Source organism: Tursiops truncatus, chromosome 1 (assembly GCF_011762595.2).
Source record: "Tursiops truncatus isolate mTurTru1 chromosome 1, mTurTru1.mat.Y, whole genome shotgun sequence".
In the NCBI taxonomy this organism is placed as follows: Eukaryota; Metazoa; Chordata; class Mammalia; order Artiodactyla; family Delphinidae; genus Tursiops; species Tursiops truncatus.
The window spans coordinates 71000118-71021290 of record NC_047034.1 but is presented as its reverse complement, the minus strand read 5'-3'; the positions used below and the strand labels follow the sequence as shown (position 1 = coordinate 71021290).

At 56.2% G+C, this 21173-nt stretch overlaps 1 protein-coding gene across 3 annotated transcripts; it reads right to left on the bottom strand.

Annotated features, from left to right (window-relative positions):
- Positions 1–9919: 9919 nt before the first annotated feature.
- On the bottom strand, positions 9920–15712 carry CRABP2 (cellular retinoic acid binding protein 2). Of its 3 annotated transcripts, XM_033857108.2 has the most exons (5): positions 15472–15712; positions 14868–15025; positions 11219–11397; positions 10859–10975; positions 9920–10401 (listed from the first exon to the last, which is right to left on the bottom strand). In XM_033857108.2, exons 2-5 carry the CDS (start codon positions 14935–14937, stop codon positions 10351–10353), a joined length of 417 nt encoding a protein of 138 aa, XP_033712999.1. In that variant the 5' UTR covers positions 14938–15025; positions 15472–15712; the 3' UTR covers positions 9920–10350. The 3 variants fall into 3 exon arrangements, with proteins under 3 accessions (XP_033712999.1, XP_073662175.1, XP_073662169.1); XM_073806074.1 differs by lacking the exon at positions 15472–15712 and having other exon boundaries at positions 14868–15125; XM_073806068.1 differs by lacking the exons at positions 14868–15025; positions 15472–15712 and adding an exon at positions 11644–14570.
- Between the last annotated feature and the right edge of the window lie 5461 nt (positions 15713–21173).

The following is a 21173-nucleotide window of genomic DNA, read 5'->3' as shown; positions in this document are numbered from 1 at the left end:
CCACCAGGGAACTCCCTGCCAGAGTTTGGTTCTTTGAGCCAAAACAAGAGGCCTGGAAGTTAATTCTAGGAAGAACTTGCCTGTCTTGTGGGATCAAACAGAAATGGAGTGGGATAAGGGAGAGGAAGAGGCCGTGGGCTCTTGACCACTGGCCCCTCCCCTGGCCAAATAGGAGAGGGACCCCAGGGCTGAGGCTGGGGCCAAGGAGTGACTCCTGTCCAGCGCCTCCTCCCCAGGGCTCTCTGAGTCTTGCCCCAGCCATGCCAGCCGAGGGGGAAGCTCCCGTGGAGCCCTTGTCTCAGGAAGCCACCAAGTGGAGGCAGGACACCGGGACACCTCCCACCTCATCTATGGGGGTTTGGGGGTCATGCTGTCTTCCTGCTGAGAGTCCAAGGTGGGGGGACCCACTAGGGAGGAATGTGATGGGAAGGCATTTAGCAAGACTGAGGAGATTGGATAAAAGGTGGGAGAATGAGGGTATCTGGAGGAGGTGTTGGTCTATGCAGGGCAGCTGGGGGGAGGGGGAGGTATATTTATCTTCTGAGCTGGTGGCATTAAAAATAACCAGGGCCCCTGCGTAACCCAAGCTCCCAGGTTTCTATGGCAGGGTGGAGGCCATCAGTGGGGACTAGAAGGGCAGAGCAAAGAGGAAGCAGAGGATGGAATCAGAAAGGTCTCCTCCCACCCCGCCCCCCCCCCAGCCTGGGGCTACTGAGGGTAGGGACTGGGCAGGCTGGTGCCCCTAGGGCTGGCTGGAGGGGGCAGGGAGAGAAGGAGGAGGGGAGCAGGGAGCCAGGCAGGAACAATGCTGGCACTGAGCCAGGAGCTGGAGTCGGGGACTGAGGAGAGAGGAGGGAAGGGGAAAGGATGAGGGGTGGAGAAGAGAAAAAGAAAAGAGAGCTGGGAGAGGTGGAGAAAGTGTCCCCACGTGGGTGCGTCCACACTACTCCTCTTCTGAGTCTCTAAAGCTACTTGAGGAAAGGAGCCTGTCCTCTGAGTTCCAGCCCCTTGAGGAGCTGAAGCTACAGCAGGAGGAACTTCAGTTAGCCTTTAGGAAGGACTTCCCTGGAGGAATGGGGGCAAGGGAAGGAGTGAACCAGAGAGGATTGTGGGAGTGCGCAACCTCTCCTTCTCTGTTAAGTCCTGGGACTCAGCCGGGTTGTGGCCCACGTTCTTGCCCTGAGACAGGCTGCTGGAAGGATGACCTCACCTTTCTGCCTCTGTTTCTGCAGTTCCTTGGCTGATTTCTGAGTCAGGGACTGTGATGACAGAAGGACAATTACAGGAAAGTCTCACTGAAAGATTAGCCTCTATACCCAGCTGTGAGGAAAGGGGCTGGAGCTGAGACCTGGGCAGCCTGATGGCAGAGGCTGAGGATGGCACGAGAGGGTCCTTCTGACACCTTGTCCCACAGAGCTTGCTGTGGGGTGTCCCATCCCGGCTCAGCTCTGGAACTGAGGGCGAGGAGCCGGAATGATGTGCTTGGCACATACTAGGAGGTCGGGGAGTATTTCCTCAGTGGATGAGAGGACGGATGAAAGTCAGGGACTGCATTGGTCCTGCTCAGCACAGGGTCTGGTGACTAGCTGATGCTCCGTAAATGTTTGTTGAGGGAATAAATGCTGCCCATCTGGCCAATGCCAGGCCTGGGCCCTGCCTTTGTAGGCATCCCTGAAAACAGTAATGACACCTGTGCTGTGGTCGAACCAAGAGGAGGATGGGCTGGTCCTTGGGTCTCCTTACGCTTAGGTACACCCTGGGTGGGCTGAAATGAATTAGGGGCTGGACCATCAGGCCTCTGAGGAAGCTCCAGTGTCCCGCCCCAAAGCTGGGCCAAGTGAGGGTGGCTCTCCCTCCCCAGGCAGCTCTGGGCTGAGCCCAGGATCCCCTGCCCTTAGGCTCCTGCTGAAACTTTAGCCCATAATCCCCCACCTGAGCCTGAAGGGCTCCCACAGCTATCCTGGCCTCATAATCTTCAGTCCAGAAGGAGAGGAGAGGCCCAGCAAGGAGCAGAGGCTTGTGCCCCTTCCAGGGTGAGAGATGGAAGAGAGCCTATGGGGAAAACTAACACTTCTCCACCCTGGGGCACCCACTTCCCCGGCTGGGGAGAAAGAGGATGTGGAGGGGTCCTGCTGACACCTGTTGGGACCAAGCAGACCCCTCTTAATGTGACCAATGATTTCCCTGCTGCCTGAGTGATCCCCCAAGCAGGCCACACCCCTTTCTGGTCCTCAGTTGCTTCTTGAACAAAGGAGAGGCATGATCCCCAAAGGCCCTTCCTTCTGGGACTCTGTTCTCTGGTTCTACAATTCCCAGCTTCTAAGATTCCACCTTGGGGCAGCCGGAAGGGAGGGCACGTTGCCGAGGACCGTGCAGCTGTCAGGCTGCTCCAGCTTGAGTCACCAGCTTGAATCCCAACCTGACCTGACACACCTGCTCACCTCAATGAGTGGGGGTGGGAGCTGAGACCTGAGTCCAGTTACCTCCAGACACCCCCAGATCTCCTCTGATGGCCGCCAGAATTGCCTTCCTCTCTGCTTTTCTCATCTCCTACTCCCCTGCAAGTGGCTGGATCCCCTGGGGGAAGCTGGGAGAGGCTGGCCAAACCTGTGGAGGGCTGAGATAGGAATGAGGTTTCTGGGGCGCTGGCCGGGGGCAGAGGTCAGGCAGGCATTTGATGAGGAGGCAGAAGAACGGAGGAGATGACCTTTTAAAGTCCCTTCCAGTTGGAGGAGTCGGGCATGCAGCTCCAAGGGATGAGAAAAGGACGAGAATGTCATGGGAAGAGAATGATGGTTCAAGAGGAGACCAGGGGCTGGGGTTAAGTGGGGTCAACCCTGTCTCATCTCACCCCCTTTGGTGCCAGTGACTGGGCAAGGGGCTGACCCTGCTGTCTGGGAGCAATTGTCACAGCCCTGTGGGGAGAGGGCGGGGAGCGGGGGAGGAAGGGGCAATTCAGGCAAACCCCACCAGCCCACCAGTCCAAAGGGAAAGGGGAACAGAGATGGGAGGAGAGGGACTGGGGTTCCTGGGACACCCAAGGAAGAAGGTGAGGGAGGGACACTGCCCCCTACAAGGCTACTCTGAGGAGAACTTCTCTTTGAGTGGGGATAGGGCTGGGAAGGAAGGTGCGACTGGACTGTAGGAGGGATGGTGAGGAAGGGGCCAGGCCACCCTCGGGTGGGCCTGGAGTGGGGAGCTCTTGGCAGCCCCGGCTGGGAGTGAGGGTGCTGTCAGCCAGCCAGGTTTCTGCCGCTGCCTGGGAAGAGCCCAGCCCAGAGATCCTTATCCAGGGCAGGGACAGAACTGGTTTCTCGACTGGCAGCACCAAGGGGGACAAGGGAAGGAAGAAGCCAAGAGGTCAGGAGGGCAGTGGCAGGCTTGAAGGAGAGGTGGGAGGACCTGACCTGGGGACCCCCGACCCTCACCAGAGCCGCAATCTCAACCGGGGGACCTCCGTAGGCATCGCTTTTGCATCCTATTTGCATATGACGGATTCACTTTCTAGACGGACTGAAGGACCCTCCCAGGTCCCCCAGCTGTCCCTGTCCTGCTATCCTGTCCCTCGTCTTTCTCAGGTACGACTGGCCCAGGCAGGAGAAATCCCTGGGTGGACTCCTCCCCACCTCCCCACCCCAGTCTCTCCCTTTCCACTGACGCCTGAAGAGTCCTAAAGTCACTGAGGAGAGAGGCAGAGGAGCCAGCAAGAGGTGGGGGACTCTGGGGGACTCTCCTCAGAGCCTGCTCCCTTTCATCCTCCGCTACAAAGGGCCTGGCGGCCCCAGTCCCATCCATCTTGTGCCTGTGGCGGTCCTTAAGTAGCCCTTTGTTGGGACCTGGGGTCAGAGGGCCTGACCAGCATGCCCCCTCTCCTCTGAGCCCCACCCCTGGGGCCCTTTCTTTCCCCCTCTTCCCCTCCTCCTGAGTATCTCAGCCTTCTCCAGCCTAGATCTCTCTGTCTCTCCCTCTGTCTCTCTCTCTCTCTGTCTCTCTCTCCCCTCTCTCAGGGCTTCCTGTATCTGGCTCCACCTCGGCCAATCCCTCCCATGTGGATTCCTGTAACGTGGTTCCTCCTGTCACACACTGGCACGGAGCTGCCCTCAGGTTCTGGAGGCCTCAGAGGTACCCTGGGCCTTGGCTTCCCCAGGGCTTTCTCCTCTCTGGTCTCAGCTGTGCCCTGACTCTCTTGGTTTTGACATTTCTAGACCTTTCTCTCAGCTCCATGCTCCTGTTTCTTGGCGTGTGTGTGTGTGTGTGTGTATACTTCAGTTTCCCTAAGATGTCGCTGTAGACTGTCCCAGTGCCTGTAAGTGCCCCTGCCATGTGTGCCAGCCCTGACCTCAGGAGAGAATCACACATACCCCCTCCCTTGGCTTTGCCCTCCCTTCCTCTCTGGCTCTTCTCACTCTGGCCCTTGTTGGGGCTCTGTGACCCAGGCCCCTCTGTTGCCCCAGAGGTTTCACCTTCTCCCTCTCCTCTGAGAAGCTTGGACTCTAGAAAAGACTCTGCCCACAGATATCTCACAGAATTTTCAGGATGCATGCAGGGGGTGGGGGGTCCTATGCATTTTCCCTCCAATGCACTGCTGAGTAATGAGGGCAGGTAACAGAAGAGGAACCCAAGAGGCCTTGGGTTGGGAGAGGAAGCTGGAGAGATTTTCTCACAGGCTGGGCTGGGCTGGGCCAAATGGGTGAGGTGGCCGCTCCCTGGTCCAATCTCCTGGGTCCAGGACTGTAACTTCCTCGTCATCTCAGGCTGGCAGGCAGGGAAGTACTGGAGAAGCAGAGCCAGGAGGAGGTGCCTGCCCAAGGGGCGCCTCGGTCTCAGGGTGGACACACAGCTACTGCCTTCAGAGAACCCCCAGTCCACTGGGGGAGACCCAGTCCCTGCCCTCCGAGATCTCCTGGGAAAAAGAAATGTCTCTTCTGTCTGCCATTCTCAACAACTTTATTCAGAAAGAGACAAGCTAGGCAGAGAAACAAGAGCAGATGCCCCGAACAGACAGACAGAGCTCCAGCCGCAAGGGCCTGGGAAAGGCTTGAAAAAAGGCCTCTCCAGGGTGGGAGTGGGGAGTCAAGTTGATGGGGGAAGGGTAGGTTGGGGAGCCAGCAGCCTGGATGCAGGCCAGACAGAGCTGGAGTCAAGGATGGGGTGAGAAGGGAGGAGGTGATGCCGAAGATAAAGAAAGGGCTCAGGCTGACAAATTAAGACTCTTCTGGGTTAAACCAAACACAAAACGCATCCAGAAAGCTCAGCCTGATTCATTCTTCCAGTTCTGAAAACAGCACCAGCAGCGACAAAAGCCAGACAGCCATTCTTTTTTTTTCCATAAATTTTTATTTATTTATTTATTTATTTATTTTTGGCTGCATTGGGTCTTCGTTGCTGCGCACAGGCTTTCTCTAGTTGCAGCGAGTGGGGGCTGCTCTTGGTTGTGGTGCGCGGGCTTCTCATTGCGGTGGCTTCTCTTGTTGCGGATCACGGACTCTAGAGCGCGCAGGCTTCAGTAGATGTGGCTCGTGGGCTCCGTAGTTGTGGCTCGTGGGCTTTAGAGGGCAGGCTCAGTAGATGTGGCTCACGAGCTTAGCTGCTCCGCAGCGTGTGGGATCTCCCCAGACCAGGGCTCGAACCCGTGTCCCTTGCATTGGCAGGCGGATTCTTAACCACTGTGCCACCGGGGAAGTCCCCAGACAGCCATTCTTGATGCCTCCCTTATAATGCATCACAGTCTGCACCCTCCCCCAAATTTTTCTCCACCTTCTGCCCAAGCACCTCACCAGTCTTCTGATGGCTTTCCTTCACTTCCCCTTTTCTCTGTTCCATCTCCACCTGGCTGCCAGAAGAAAATCCTTAGAACACAAGTGAAATGCCACCCCCTTTTTTAAAATCCTTCAATGGCTTCTCATTGCTCTTAGAATAAAATAAGAAATAGTGGCAATTCCCTGGTGATCCAGTGGTAAGGAGTCCGTGCTCTCCCGGCTGAGGGCCCGGGTTTGATCCCTGGTCAGGAACTGAGATCCCACAAGCTGCGCAAGGCGCAGTCAGAAGAAAAGAAAGAAAGAAAAAGAAAAGAAATACTTACTGTGGCCCTCAGGTCCTTCAGGCTCTGCACCATCCAGCCACTGATGGCCCCCAGCTGCCAGGCACTCCAGTTATGGGACCTTGAACAGCCCCAAACTGTCCTTAGAGACTCTACCCCATGGTTCTCTCTGCCTAGAGCGCCTTCCCCTCTGCTCTACCCCACTGAGTCCTCCAGGACCCCCTAAGTGCTTTGTCCTCCAAAACACCTGCTCTTCTGATGCTCTGCCCACCCCCAATCTGAATGAGGTCTTCTCTGTGGCACTCTCTCCCTCTACTCCGCTTCTCCTTCATAGCACCTACCACACAGGTAATTGCATATATATATATATATATATATATTTTTTTTTTTTGCTGCATCGGGTCTTAGTTGTGGCACACGGGGCCTTCGTTGAGGCGTGCGGGGTCTTCGTGGTGGTGCATGGGCTTCTCTCTAGTTGTGGCACCCAGGCTCCAGAGCTCGTGGGCTCTGTAGTTTGCGGCACACGGGCTTTCTAGTTGAGGCGCGTGAGCTCAGTAGCTGTGGTTCATGGGCTTAGTTGCCCTGTGACATGTGGGATCTTAGTTTCCTGACCAGGGATCCAACACGCGTCCCCTGCATTGTAAGTGGGTGCTTCACCACTGGACCACCAAGGAAGTCCCTTGCATAGTTATTGATGCATTTACTTTTTAACCATCTTTCCCTACTAAAGGTCTGTTCCCCTCCCCCCCACAGCCCCCATGAGGGCAGAGATCTTGTCCATTTTATTCATTTCTGTGTTTCCAGTACCTAGCAGGGTGCCCAGCTCCTAGGAGGCTCTCAGGAAACAATAGTTGGATGAATAAATGAAAGGGTCCCTCACCTCCCTCACCCCACACTCAGAGACGGGACTTGCTTACCCAAGGACTCTGCACACTGTCTGCCTGCTCCCTGGCCCTGACCCTCTGCCCTCAGCTGCCGAATGTGGCCTCTCTTGGGGCAGGAACAGAAGGCTCTGGCCCCAGGGCATCCTGGTCTTGCAGGGAGAGGAGGCTCCCCAGCCGACACAGAGGCTCTGAAGTGTGACCACCAACTGTGCACTGTGCCGATGGTGGGAGAGGCCGCTTCAGGCCGTGTGAGGAGCTAAGCTTTGGAGAAGCAGCTGAATGCCAGTGGGTGAGAGGGCGGCATACCATGCAGGGGAGGTTGGAGCTGAGGCCTGCCTGGAGGAACACACACCGGAAAGGGCAGGGGCCATGTCTTGAAGGGCTTCTAATACCCGTTTGGACTTTATTTTGGACAAAAAGAGGGGGTGCAGCTAAAGGGATTTTGTGTCTTGTTTTATGGTTTTTTAAACAGGGCTCTGACTTAATAAAATGTATGTGTTGAATGATCCTCTGGCAGCACTGTGGAGGATAGATCAGAGATGCTAAGAGCTTACTATTGCTAAGTGCTATGTACGTAATGAGATTTATTTTATTTAACTATTACAACACGCTTGTGAGGTAGATGTTATATATAATTGCTGTTTTCTAGATTAGAAGCCTGAGACTCATAACAGCCCTCTTCATTGGAAAAGTGCTGCTTCCCATCCCATGGGATTCTGATGCGATTGTTAATCACCGAACCAGACCTGTTCCTTGGCCATGGGTGTGGCATGAGGTCCAGGTCTGGCCAATCAGTGGGCCCCTTGCTTTGCCAACAGCGACTAGACCGAGGGTCCAAGGGATGGTCATGTGATATAAGCAGAACCAGACTGAGTCCTTCTGGGATGTTGAAGATATAGACCCCGGGAGAGAGTCCCACTTGTTTTTGGATCTCAAGCAGTAACCATGTAAGCTTGGGGCATATGAAGCCAATTTCCTATGACTTAGAGAACATTTCTGTGTGATAGGATTGAAGGCGACCAATGCACAAAGAAACAGAGGTGAGCAGGATGGATGCAAAGGGAGAGGCTGATGTACTTGTTTGGGTCCCTGGACTTAGCCACACCTGAAGCTAGACCCAGCTGAAACTTCCCAGGACATAAGCTATTGAATTACGTTATTTTGTGTTTAGTTCAAAACTGTACATGTACTCCCCCACCATGTTCAGAGCAGCACTATTTACAATAGCCAAGACATGGAAAATAATCCAAGTGCCCATCAACGGACGATTGGCCTAAGAAGACATGGCATGTGTGTGTGTATATATATATATATATATATATATATATATATATATATACACTATGGAATATTACTCAGCCATAAAAAAGAATAAAATATTGTCATTTGCAGCAACATGGATGGACGTAGTGATTATTATACTAAGTGAAGTAAGTCAGACAGAGAAAGAAAAATATTATAGATCACTTATACGTGAAATCTAAAAAATAATACAGGGAATTCCCTGGTGGTTCAGTGGTTAGGACTCCACACTTCCACTGCAGGGGGCCAGAGTTCACTCCCTGGTCAGGGAACTAAGATCCCAAAAGCCAGGCAGTGTGGCCAAAAAAATAATAATACAAATGAACTTGTTTACAAAACAGAAACAGACTCACATAGAAAACAAATTTATGGTTACCAAAGGGGAAAGGGGATGGGGGAGGGATAAATTAGGAGTATGGGAATAACAGATATGCACTAACATATATAAAATAAGTGAACAACAAGGATTTACTGTATAGCACAGGGAACTGTATTCAGTATTTTGTAATAGTCTAAAATGGAAAAGAATTGAAAAAAAAAATATATATATATATATCCGAATCACTTTGCTGTACACCTGAAACTAACACAATATTGTAAACCAACTATACTTCAATTAAAAACAAAAACAAGGGGCTTCCCTTGTGGCGCAGTGGTTGAGAGTCCGCCTGCCGATGCAGGGGACACGGGTTTGTGCCCCGGTCCAGGAAGATCCCACATGCCGCAGAGTGGCTGGGCGCGTGAGCCATGGCTGCTGAGCCTGCGCGTCCGGAGCCTGTGCTCCGCAACGGGAGAGGCCACAACAGTGAGAGGCCCGCGTACCGCAAAAACAAAACAAAAACAAAAACAAAAACTCCAGACAACTGAAGCTCAGAGACACTAAGTAACTTGTCTGAGGTCACACAACTAGCAAGTGGCAGAACCAGGATTTGAGCCTCTCTTATTCTAACACTTGTGCTCATTTCGCCCTATCACAGCATGATAATGTAAAGAGCAAACAGGCAAAACAGTTAGGAGGTGAGCAGTGAGAAAGCATGGTCTAGGGCAGTGGCCTGGGGAAGGAGGGCAGGCATTTGAGAGATGATGATGGAATGTGGGAAGACACGGGACAGATCTGAGTGTGGAGGCTCAGTGAGGTGAGTGGGAGGAGGACCCAAGGGGCCTGGAAGACCCAGGAGACAGGGCAGATGGGGCAGAGTGAGGGATCTCAAGGCAGAGATGGGTTTGTCTCAGACACAGAGGATACCTGGGTAAGAGCAAGGCCAGCCCGTGGGCGGTGACGAGCTTGTCTGGAACCAGGTGGGAAGCCAAGGCCAGGCCCAGGGTCGCCCACAGATTGGGGTTGGAGGAGAGAGAAGGAACAATTGGAGGAGGAGGAAGCTATGTCACCATCATGGGAGAAGGTGGGAATCAGTTGCCCAGCATGCCAGCTCAGAGTCAGGGGGGCCCTGGTGGCCTTGGAAGCCAGAGCAGGAGACAAAGGAGGCTGGAGGAGGGGAAGTGAAGGTGATGCTCATGGACTCAGCAGAAAATGAGGGGGTGGTGATGAGAAAGGTGAAGGGAAGGTGGTTCCCTCCCAGGTGTGTAAGTCGCACCGGTGCTGCTGAAACATCGACTCTCTCACACTGCAATTTAGAGGCAAAGTTGAACTCAGGTGACTTACCCAACCCCTTCCCAATGAGCCAGAGACAGGTTTTATTTTCTAAAACATTTTAATAAAATTAACCAATAAATATTCTACACTGTATGGGCTACAGGGACAAAGAGTGGAAGACAGAGGGCCGGTCTTCCCAGTCGGGCCCTCAGGTCCCCTTGCAGAAAAAGAGAGAGACGGTGCTCTGGGCTGGCTTGGGGCTGGGATTGCTGACTTGGGATGGGGGGAGTGATTCTGGAACGGGTGATCTGGGGTCCTGCCATCCATCCCACTTCGTTGGTGTGTGGGAGGAGAGGAGGGGCCAAGAAAAGCAGAGCCCCTGCAGGAGGCATCCTAGCACCCCCAGAAGTGACTGGGGTGAGGGGAGAGCTAGCCTAGAAGGAAGGAATGGGGGAGGGGCAGCCCATGGGGCAGTGAAGCAGGGAGCATGGGCTGGTGGCAGGCTCTGGCGGCTCTTGGGCCACAGCCACTCACTCTCGGACGTAGACCCTGGTGCACACGATGTCGTCCGCCGTCATGGTCTGAAAGGGGAGAAGTCATTGTTAGCCTGGGTCCTGTGTTTGGTTGCAGGAGGGTTGGGCGGAGGTACTCTGCTTGACCTCCAGGTCCAAACCTACTTCTTGGCTCAGGACTGACAGGTAAGAGCTGGTCACAAAATGCCTGGGCATCATGGGATGGAGGACAGTACAGCCCCAGGGGTCCACCCTAAGTCTTTCTCCCCAAGCCAGGAAGATCCCCGCGGAGAACTGTTGGGACCTCTCAGCGCATGTCCTTTGTTCCAAATGGAAGGGACATCCTTTTACGTTTGCACAAGGACACTGTATGGGACAGAGACAGCCTTGTCCTGCCCCAGCAGCCTCATAGGAGACAGGGAGACCAGCCACAGTTGTTCTTAAATCTCCTGCACCCTGGAATGTCCCGGAAAATCTCTGAAGGTAGCACTGGGCTTGCTGTGAGCTGAGAGGAGGCAGGCCTTACCAGGATCAGCTCTCCGTCATTGGTCAGTTCTCTGGTCCAGGAGGTCTTGGGACCCTCTCCCTTCAAAAGCCTCTGCTCGCAGACCATTTTGTTCTCACTCTCCCATTTTACCAGGCTCTGCATGAGAGGGTGGTCAGGTGAGGTGGGCCCACAGCAGGGACAATGCTGTGAGAGGTATAGGGGATGCACCCCCTTTCTTCCCACCACCACTATCTAGGGACTTTCTCCATTGGAACTGGAGGAAAGACTCTAGGAAAAGACTGGAAAATGTCATGTTGAGAGGCAGGGCAATAGATGCCCTGAGGGACCCCATCCCGGCAGGGCAATAGATGCCCTGAGGGACCCCGTCCCGGCACGCACCTTACAGGGTCTCCCGTCCACAGTCTGCTCCTCAAACTCTTCTCCAATATTGAAGTTGATCTCTGTGGTACGCACGGTGGTAGAGGTTTTGATGTAGAAAGTGTCTCCCTCCTGTTTGATCTCCACTGCTGGCTTGGATGCTGCAGCCACGGCGATCTTCCTCAGCATCACGTTCACCCCTGGAGGGAGAGGAGAGGCTCGACTCTTATGGGTGCTCCAGGCGCCTGGCTCACACTCTCCCCAGGGACAGCAGGAGCAGGCTGAACTGTGAGCGGCTGGGAAGAGGGGCAAGCTGCCTGGGTGTCCAAGAAAGCACCTTGAAGGGAGGGCAGGTGGTACAGCCCTGATGGCTGGTGGGTTCAGGGAGGAGGGACAGAGAGGCAGTGCCCCGCCCTTGGGAGTTCTGCTTCTAGCTACGGCCCCACCTGGATGAGTCAGCAGCCCTGGATCGGGATCCCCAAGTCTCAGCTCTTCACTCGGTTCTTGGGGGCAGCTTCCCCCTATTCCTCTCATCCTGCGACAGCTCACCTTGGCTCAATTCACCTCACTTTTGGTCCTTTGTCCATCCTGCTGGAGACCATCTGCTGGGGTGGGCTCATCAGAGTCACTGCGTCTGCACCCCCGCCCACGTGCAGGGCAGGCCTTCCCCAGCCAGGCCTCACTACTCACGTCCTGGAGTAGGGGCCACTTCCCTCTCTGCCCACTCCCCTCCCCTGTCTTGTGGCCTTTATTTGCTGAGCCTCTGTCCCTCCCCAGGATGAGAAGGAGCAGGGATTTTCAGCAGGGGAAGAGGTGGGACAGCTGTTTCCCCCTACAGAATGGTCAGAAGCCTGGGGACACCACCGGCTGTGAAATAAGATCTATTAGGCCATGATTTCCACCTGGCTCACCCTCCCTTGCAGGCTGGGTGACCCTGGGCAAATGGCTTAACCTCTCTGAGCCTTAGATTCCACAACTGTAAAATGGAGACAGTAACTTCTTCAAGAGCCTATCACATGGGATGATGTGTGTTTAGGCCCTATAGCACACGCAGTGCCAGGCACAGCTATATGTTTTCAGGAAACAATAGCTACTCTTATTGTTGTTGTTATTTTCACTGATAAAAGGAAGGCAAAGAAAAAGCCAGAGTTGGGGCTCAGACAAAGTTCCCTGCATCGGACTCCTGCCCACCTGCCCTCCTGGAACAGAAAGGGTCACTCCCCTCCCCTCCCCTGATGTGGGCCCGACTCCAGGAACACCCACCCAACTTCAGGGGTCAGGTCTTCTCATTCAGCCTCTGTGGATTCAGAGTCGCTGTGCCTGTCCCCCTATCCTTTCCCAGATTGGACCCCTTCTCTCTATTCCCTAGTTATTTCAAAGGAGTGGAGGAGCCAGAGAGAGCAGCCCTCTGGCAGGAAGTCAAGCAGGCAGGGAGGCACCTCTAGTCAGGGCCCAGGTCCAAGCTCTACACCCTTCACCTGGCCTGGCCTCCTGCCCTGAACTGGAGCAGAACGCTTCAGGGAAGCAATGGGTGGGATGGGGGCCAAGCTGGGCTGGGCCAGGCAAGTGGGATTCCCTACCTCCCAATGTGGTCCAGACCACCTGCCCCTCCTCCAGACCTGGGTCCCTAGAGAAGAAACAAATCCCCTTTCCCCTCGGCACCAGAGCAGACCCACTCTATTCCAGACAGAAGGGAGTGGGAGGAAGCCCTGTCCCTCAGGAGCCCCAGGAGCCCACTTCTTGGCTGCCAATCTCTTGGGTCCAGGGAGAAATGACTGAGGTTCCCAGGACTAATTGACTTGGTAAAAGAGACATATCCCACTCCACCTCCTTGGACAAAAAGACTACTTCACTCTCTGGTGCTACCCGGGAAGTCCATCCTGTTATCCATCTTTCCCGTTATAGGAACAGGAGCTGCTAGCTGTGTGTCGTAACCATCATACTGGATGGGACGGGTATCCCCCAAATACCTGAGCATCCCTCCCCGGGAGAGAGACTCTTGCATAGGACAAAGAGGGGTGAGAAGGGACTGAGATTCCTGCGGAAGCAAGGCTAGGTCCAGAGGAGACACCCCTCCAGCCCGCTTCTGGTACCTGTGGTGCTGAGGCCAGGCTCAGCTAACGTTGGCTGACTCAGGACTGTGTTTGTCTAACGGGTCTGTTTTCAATCTGCCCCACAGCAAGCCCTGAGGAGGGCACGTGGCTCTGAGAGACCCCGCAGGGAGGACAAACAGACTGAAGACAGACAGACAACAGGGTTGGGTTTGGGATCTTATCCTCCAGCTGGGGCCTGGGGGTGTGCCAGGCCACTGCCTCCTCCACTGGGGAGAGGGGCCAGAATCCAGAGAAGTTGGGGGATGGAATGGCATCTAGGCTTTCTGAAGGGAAAATTGTTATCCTTTGGCAGGATCTTGGTGGCACGCGGGATCCTGGCTGCAGCATGAGGCATGCATGCGGGATCTAGTTCTCCGACCAGGGATCAAACCCAGGCCCCCTGCACTGGGAGTGCGGGGTCCCCATTGGACCACCAGGGGAGTCCTGGATCTTTCATTTCAACAAGGGTAGGGCAAGAAAGGCTGACATGATTACAAGAAATACTGTGGTCAGACTGCAAGCAGAACTAATGGTAAGGAAGGATGGAAATTCCTGCTTTCCTCACTGCATTCCAGCCCCTTCCTAGTTCCTGACTCATTTCTACAGCCCCCGGCCCCACACAGGGTGCCCTCTGCTCATTCCAGCTGGGGTCTCTCTGTTCAGTTCAGAAATGGATGGCTCCAGGGTTTCCAGGTGGCTTCCCAGTGGCTGGGTCCTTGACTAACCTCCATCTCTTTGCAGAGCCCTCTCCCCAGCCGGCCCAGGCTTTCCCCACCCCTCCTCCCCAGACACCAGAGGGCACACAGGAGTTGGGAAGGGCAGTCTGGGTAGATTCAACTTCCTCCACCTTTAACCAACAGACCTAGCTGGGCTGCAGCCCGTCTCCAGGGAGGCAGGGAGAAGAGAATTCGGATTTTCTCAAAGGGAGGGGATGGCTGGGGTTTCACACGAAGCCATTTGTTGAAATCTAAGAAAGTGATAATTATCCAGAGCGAGTTTAGGATTCTGGAGCTGCTCGCTGTAGGAAAATATTTGTCTCACAGATGGAGGGTGGGGGGAGCAGAGTGGAAAAGTTCTGAAAGGGGGATCTGGGGGCCCTGCGGTGACGGATCACCTGGTGGGTGGAGCCCCGCACAGAGAGATCTGGAATCTGCCCGGGGATTGGGTTACCTGCGGGGGGCAAGGGGAAGGAGGCAGGAATGCCTGGGGTGGGGGTGGGAGGCTCGGCTGGGTAGGGACCCAGGCTCCCAGCCTGGATGCAGGGTTTGCAGCTTCCGAACTGCGGAGAACCCCACTGCCTCACCCCAGGGAATACCGACCTCATGCTTCTGGTTTCTACTTGATTCAGAGGCTGAGTCGCCGCAGGAGTTGGCGTCTGTGGGCGCCCCGCCAGAGGAAGAAGGATTTAGGTGTTCGGGCTCAGCGCCCCGGGACCCAGGCGTCTGACCCCTATTCTTGGGAACGCAGGCGCCCAGCTTCCCACGCCCTGATTCCAACTTCCCTTTCTTTCTCGTACCCACCTCCGAGGCCTCGGCGGAACCCCCTCTCCTCTCCCGGGCGCTCAAAAATCTCCTTACCCAGAACTTTGAGCAGATCCTCAAAGTTCTCCGATCGGATGATCTTCCAGTTGCCAGAGAAGTTGGGCATGGTGGCGGTGCTAGTGGCGGTCCCCTTAGATCCTTCGGCTGGAGCACTGGACGCTGAGTCCTTTAGTCGAAAGAGATGTCTCCGCCGCCTTCGCCGGATGGTAAGACTCAGGATCCAGGACTCGTCCGAGGATAACCCTAAAGCCGGCCTGGGCTCTCGCGCGGGCAGCTTTTATACCCTTTGTGGACCCGCCCTTGCCCAAGAATGAGGTGGTCCCGCCTCCCGCTCCGCCCCCCCCTCCACCCCACCTGGGGGGCCTTGAGCCCCGGCCCTGCATTACCACCCCACCCCCACCCCCACCCCGTCCTCTGGATCTAGCCCAGTGGGCGGGTCCAGAATTCGCTGAGGGGGCCCGAGATTGCTGGCTCCCGCGCCAGTGGGTGGATGAGGAGGCGGACGGAGGGCTATAGCCCTCGGACTGGGCTCTCAACCGAGAGGAGAGGGCGCTAGGCCCGGGGCACAGATGCTGGGCTCTCACGTCCTGCAGTCCGAGGCACAGGGTCGCACCTCGCTTGTTCCCCATCCCTGCCCAACCTGACACGGTGCGCTCGACTCCTTGGCGCCGGACACCCGGCGACACCACTGGCGGGTGAACCCCTGCTTGCAAGCCAGAGCTGGGGAAGAGAATGCGCGGCCGAGCTCCGGCTCCACTGAAGCTTGAGTTGGATCCAGTGTGACCGCTCCGAACTCGAGACCGGCTGGGGAGCCCTGGGGTTTAGGGGCCAGGCACCTAAGTGAGGCAACGGCTCCCCCTACTGGAACAACTCGAAGAGGCTGGGAGGGGGCTTCACCCCCTACCCACCACCCTCGACTCCCCACCCGGTATCGGGCTCAAGTAGCGCCTGCGGACGCTGGAAGTTGAAGCAAAGAGACTCATTCTTCTTAAAGCGTTGGGCGGGCATCGAAGGGTTAAACAGGAGCCTGGAGCGCCAGGCTGGGGAGGGCAGAGGTCATAGCCAATCACTTGACACGAGCTCTTTATTATTACGGCGCTTTCTCTGTCACTCGGCTCCCCAGACCCCCGAGGGAATCGCAGCAGGCGGCAGGGAGGGGAGGCGGGGACTGAGGCGCGGAGCCCTCGGCGCGCCGCGCTGCCACCTAGGTTGGGGGGAGTCTGGGTGCCCCGGGGAAGGGGCGGAGCGGGGTCTCAGGTGTCACCATTCTGAGCCGTAAAACTGGCGGAAGGAGAGGCCGCCCCTCCGCGAGCAGCTTTGAAGTGGGAGATCAAAGGAAGGGGGTAGGGAACGGCTCCCCGCGGAGACCCAAGTGGGAGTGAGCGAGACCCCGGGGGAGAGGGCCAGGAGACAGAGAAACAAATGGAAGTCAGGCAGGGAACCTCGGAGACAGGCCGGGAGACTCAAGACCGCCGACCGCAGAGGATGCGGTATCCTGAGCGGGCGGAACCCGGGGGCCTGTCTAGCGCTGAGGGACACTGCAGCCCAGCTGCCCTCGGCGAATCCGTGCACGTGGCCCCGATGCCCGTACCGCACCCCACCCCCGCCACCCTGCCGGAGCTGTCCTCCCAGTTTCTTCCGAGACGGTGAAGAAAATCCCCTCATCTGGTCCCAGCCCTGGGTTCCTGCCCTGGCCCCTCCCTGCCAGCGTGGCCATGGGTGGAGCAGAAGACAGGCTCTCCGAGATTCTAAGTCCTTTCCCTTAGAGCCCGGGAACGGTCTAAGGAGGTAGGGGCCTTTAGTTGGGGAGGAGCCCGGAGGAGGAGAGCCAAGGGAGAGGGGCTGGAGGATTTACCAAAGTCACACTGGAGGTCGAGTCTCTGTGCTGTAAAGAGGAAAATCTCTGAATTACGGATGTGTAGGAAAAAAAAATAAGGCAACTAGGGTGACTCTGGAGCAGGAGGGATGGAGATTAGACTGTAGAAAGGACTTCTTGACGGGGTCCCACCCTGCAATAACCAATAAAATGTCAGTTCTGAAGAAGGGAGCTGGATGCTCCAGCCTGGTTTTAGGGTTCCGGGTTTGGTGTGGGAGAGTTTATTTGGGGGTGCGGGTGGCCTGGTCTTCTGGAAGTGAGGGGGCAGCAGGTCGAAGGGCTCTCGGAGGATGGACAGACAAAAGCGGAGGTGGTGGTGGTCCCTGGGGGGTGCTTAGGGCCTGGGGTTAAGGCACAGCCTGTGCTCCTCCCCCATCCACCCGGCTCCAGCAACGCTGTAGGTAAAGGGAGGGGGATTAGGTTCTGACAGTGAAATCAGGCTCCCAGACAAAGGGTTGAGGAGAGGCTGGGGGAGGGAACATGGCGGAAAGCAGACTCCTGCTGCCTCTCCTTCCCCCTCACTGCCCCCTACCTCTTCCACCCAGGTCCCATGTCCATCTCCACTCCAGCCCTCTTGAGACCCCAGCCAGAATAGTCCAGTCTCCTCCTCAATATGCATCCCTCCTGCTGCAAAAGAGAAGGGCCAGTGGTGGCCCTCTCCCCCACAAGCCTTGTGAGAAGGATGTAGAAACCTCGCTCAAAAGATGGTCAACCAGAACGAGGGAGCCTAGACCTGCAGGAGCACAGAGGAGGGATGTGGTCTGGCTGAGGAAACTGGAGAGGCTGGAGGTGGGGGCTCCCTGGGGTGGAGGAAGGAGGCCTGGGCCCACTCCCCTCCCTTCACTTCCTCACTCCCCCCACTGGCCAGGCAGCCAGAATTTCCAAAAAGACAGAAGTAAGACAAAGGAAAGTCGGGCTGGGAGGGGAATTTTTTCCAGATGTGCTTGTGGTTTGGCAGCTCTGGGCCTGAGTTTCAGCCCCCGCACCCCAACCCTGGCTGAGGGAGGTGGGCAGAGGGTCCAGAGCATGGTGCCGGGCAGCTAGGCTGGATGCCTCAGCCTCCAGCAGCCCTGTTACCCCACAGAAGCATGGAGGCTCATGTGTAAGGGGTGCTTAGGGGAGATTCAGGGGAAGGGGGTTGGGGGACTGGGGTTGGGAGCAGTGGGATGAGAGGGCTGGGGGTACCGGGAAAGGGGGCTAACAGAGGAGGCTGGGGGAGCCTAGGGGCAAGGGGCGGGGACTAGGGCCCTGGAACAAGGCGATGGGGAGGAGTTTAGCCAGCATCAGTCATTCAGTCACAACTGGCTTTAATTTCCCGCTGGGATCCATAAGGAGAAGGAATTTCCTAGTGTCGCTGGCCTTTTAATTATGACCAAATCTGCTGCAGATCTCCTGGGGCAACGCGTTCCCCTTTCTAGGAGCCTTGGTCATACTCCTCTTGGGGTTCCCCCTAGGAATTTGGAGACTCAGGTGGGGGAGGTGCTTAATTGGTGAGAAAAGCTGGGGGAGCAGAGGCAGGATGGGGGTGGGGTGGGGAGGAAACCAACCGGCTTGAGAGAGTTAGGAAAGAAACACTCCGGGGATTTGTTCCCGTTGCAGTGTGGCTATGAGGAAAGTGGCTGGTTTTGCACAAGGAATGGAGATGGGCAGGCTCTGAATGGTTGCAAGAGTGTGGGTGTGAGTAGATGTAGATGCGTGCACGATTGAGGGGTCTGGGGGCTTGGGAAGAGGAGGCTCCCCCACTCCTCTCCATCATTCCCTTGAAGCTGAGTGGGGGAGGAGTGATGGGAAGAGTGGGAGTGTCATGAACCCCTCACCCTCACCCCCAACTGGGACCAAGGAGATTCTCTGGCCAAAGCCAGCACTTGTAGAAGGGCCTCACCCTGACCAGTGTTATTGCATCTGCTGGATCACAGAGTTTGTTGGCTGGGAGTCATGTAGAAATTAAACCCAGGTGGGGCTGGACACCTGGGTCTCTGCCACTCAGGGTAGGGGCAGCAAATAAAGCAGGACTTCTATAGAGGGTGGGGAAGTCGGAAAGTAGAAGAGGGGAGTTGGGAGTGCCTGGGGCAGGACAGCTGTGTCTCCTGGCCTCCCTGAGCCCTCAGGATTCCACTCAGCACCGAGCGTAGACTTAAGCATCCTGCCTCCTAGTCTGCTCTGATCCTCGGTACCGAAGGGGATGTTCCATTCGTGTGTCTCCCTGGGTTTAGGGACCAGCCCTTTTCAAATCTGGTAAGGCCGGCTCTGATTCTCCGCAAATGAAATTGCCGTTGCAACAGGATGGATGGCAGTTAGACCAAAAAAGAGCTTCCAGCAAGCTAAAGTGCAAGCTGGGAGGCAGAGAACTAGAAAGGAGGCAACTCATTTCCCAGGAACATCTGGGCACATGGGAGAGACCCTGAGAACTAAGGAAGACGTGAGCAGAGAATCCGAGTGACCGGGGGAAGGGGCAGCTGGACTCAAAGGTAGGGGATGACAAGTGGCCTCTGGGGCCAGCCCCAGGGCCCTGCAAAGAGGGAGGTAAGTATGGCCCAGTAGGGTCAGAGCCACGGGGTGTGAGGAGGGGACTGACTGTGATAGGAGGGATTACAGTTAGACAAGGGGAGGATCTGCACCGCACCCAGGCAGCCAGGCGGCTCCTCTGTTGTTTTTGGCTCTGCTACCTGGTTCCCAGCTCCTTCCGCCAACGCTTTCCTCAGGCTGGGCCGGGCACACTGAGCCGCGGGGGGGCTGAGCAAGGGAGGGGAGAAGGAGGAGGTGGGGATGCACTGGCTGAAGACAGTGTTCGGATTGAATCTCTTTCGCCTGAGAGAGGCCCCTGGCTCTGCTCGCCTTTTCAGGGGGCAGGCGCAGAGGTGTGGGCAGTCACTGAAGAGCCTGGAGACCCCCTGCACAAGGCCTGGCCACCACTGCACTGATTCTATTCCTTGACCCTGGGCTCTTTGTTTCTCTGTCCCTCTACCGTGGCTCCACCACCTAGACTTTGCTTCTTGCCAGTCTGGCATGGGAGGTCATCCCTTTCTCCACGTAGGCCCCTGCTCAGTTTTCTCTCCTACTGCAGTGAAAGGCACCAAATCCGACTCCCCTTCCTCTGGAGCCTCCACGCTTCTCAGAGAACCTCCCGGCTGAGGTGGGGATTCAGTGTGGCTGGGACTGTTGGTGGCAGTTGCCAGCATCTGAAGCTGGATGGGCCTGGACCTGACTCTGGCCAGCTGTGGCCCCTCCCCCCCCGAAGGAATCCCCCCAGGGCAGCACTGCTGGATGAAGAAGTCAGTCAGCACCGAGACCTGCAGTTAAACTCCTTTTAGCTTTTATGATGCAGTGACTAGGGCCAGACCCCTCTGCCATTTCCACTCCCTGCCCTGCACTGGCCCCTTAACCCTGGCAGCCCAAGGCAGGAGGGAGAAGGCTGTAGCTATGACAGGTTTGGCAGGCTGGACACCTGGGTTTGCATGGCACCTGGGGACAGTGGCTAACCCTGGAAAAGATGAACAGCCTGCAGTCTAGCCCAAAACTGGTTCTGGGGAGCCCGAACCATCTCCCAGATGCCTCCTCTCCCACTCTCTGAGGATGGCAAATGGAAGAAGAGCCAGGGGTGTAAAGAACCCCTCTCTCCATTGAGATGGTCTGGAGTTTCTGGAGGAACAAAGAAATCGGCAAGGCTGCAGATTGGATGGGTGCGCTATCCCTCTTCTGGCCTGAACTGCAGAAGGTGGGCACTGGGCCAGATAATCAGACTCTGGGATTGAAGAGGAAAGAGGCAGGAGGGAGGCGAGAAGGGCGAGGTCCCAGAGGAGAAACTGAGGGGGCCGCAGGTCTGAGCTTTGAGGTTCTGGATGGAGACAGAAAGAGGGTGTTGGACTCACTGTCCCTGGTGGGGGGGGGGGGCTGTGGGCAGGGTAAGGAGGCTGATGGGTCAGACTCAGGAACGTCGGCCAGCTTGGGGAGAACACCACTTCAAAGCTCCTTAGCTCTCACATTCCCCTCCTGTCTCTAGCCCCCAAATGCAGCTACTGTCTCCAGGTAAGACCTAGTAGCTTGGGACTTCCCTGGTGGCGCAGTGGTTAAGAATCTGGGGACACAGGTTCGAGCAGGGGACACGGGTTCGAGCCCTGGTCCGGGAAGATCCCACATGCTGCGGAGCAACTAAGCCTGTGCACCACAACTACTGAGCCCGCGCGCCTAGAGCCAGTGCTCTGCAACAAGAGAAGCCACCGCAATGAGAAGCCCGTGCATCGCGACGAAGCGTATCCCCCGCTCGTCGCACCTAGAGAAAGCCGGCGTGCAGCAATGAAGACCCAACACAGCCAAAAATAAATTAAAAAAAAAAAAAAAGACCTAGTAGCTTGGCCCCCAGCCTGGCTCCTAGGGGCCTATGGAAACCAGCTGTGCTAATGGCTCCAGGAAGGGGGCTGAAGCCCCAAGAGTCGGGTAATAAGGGCCAGCTTCCCCAACACCAGGGC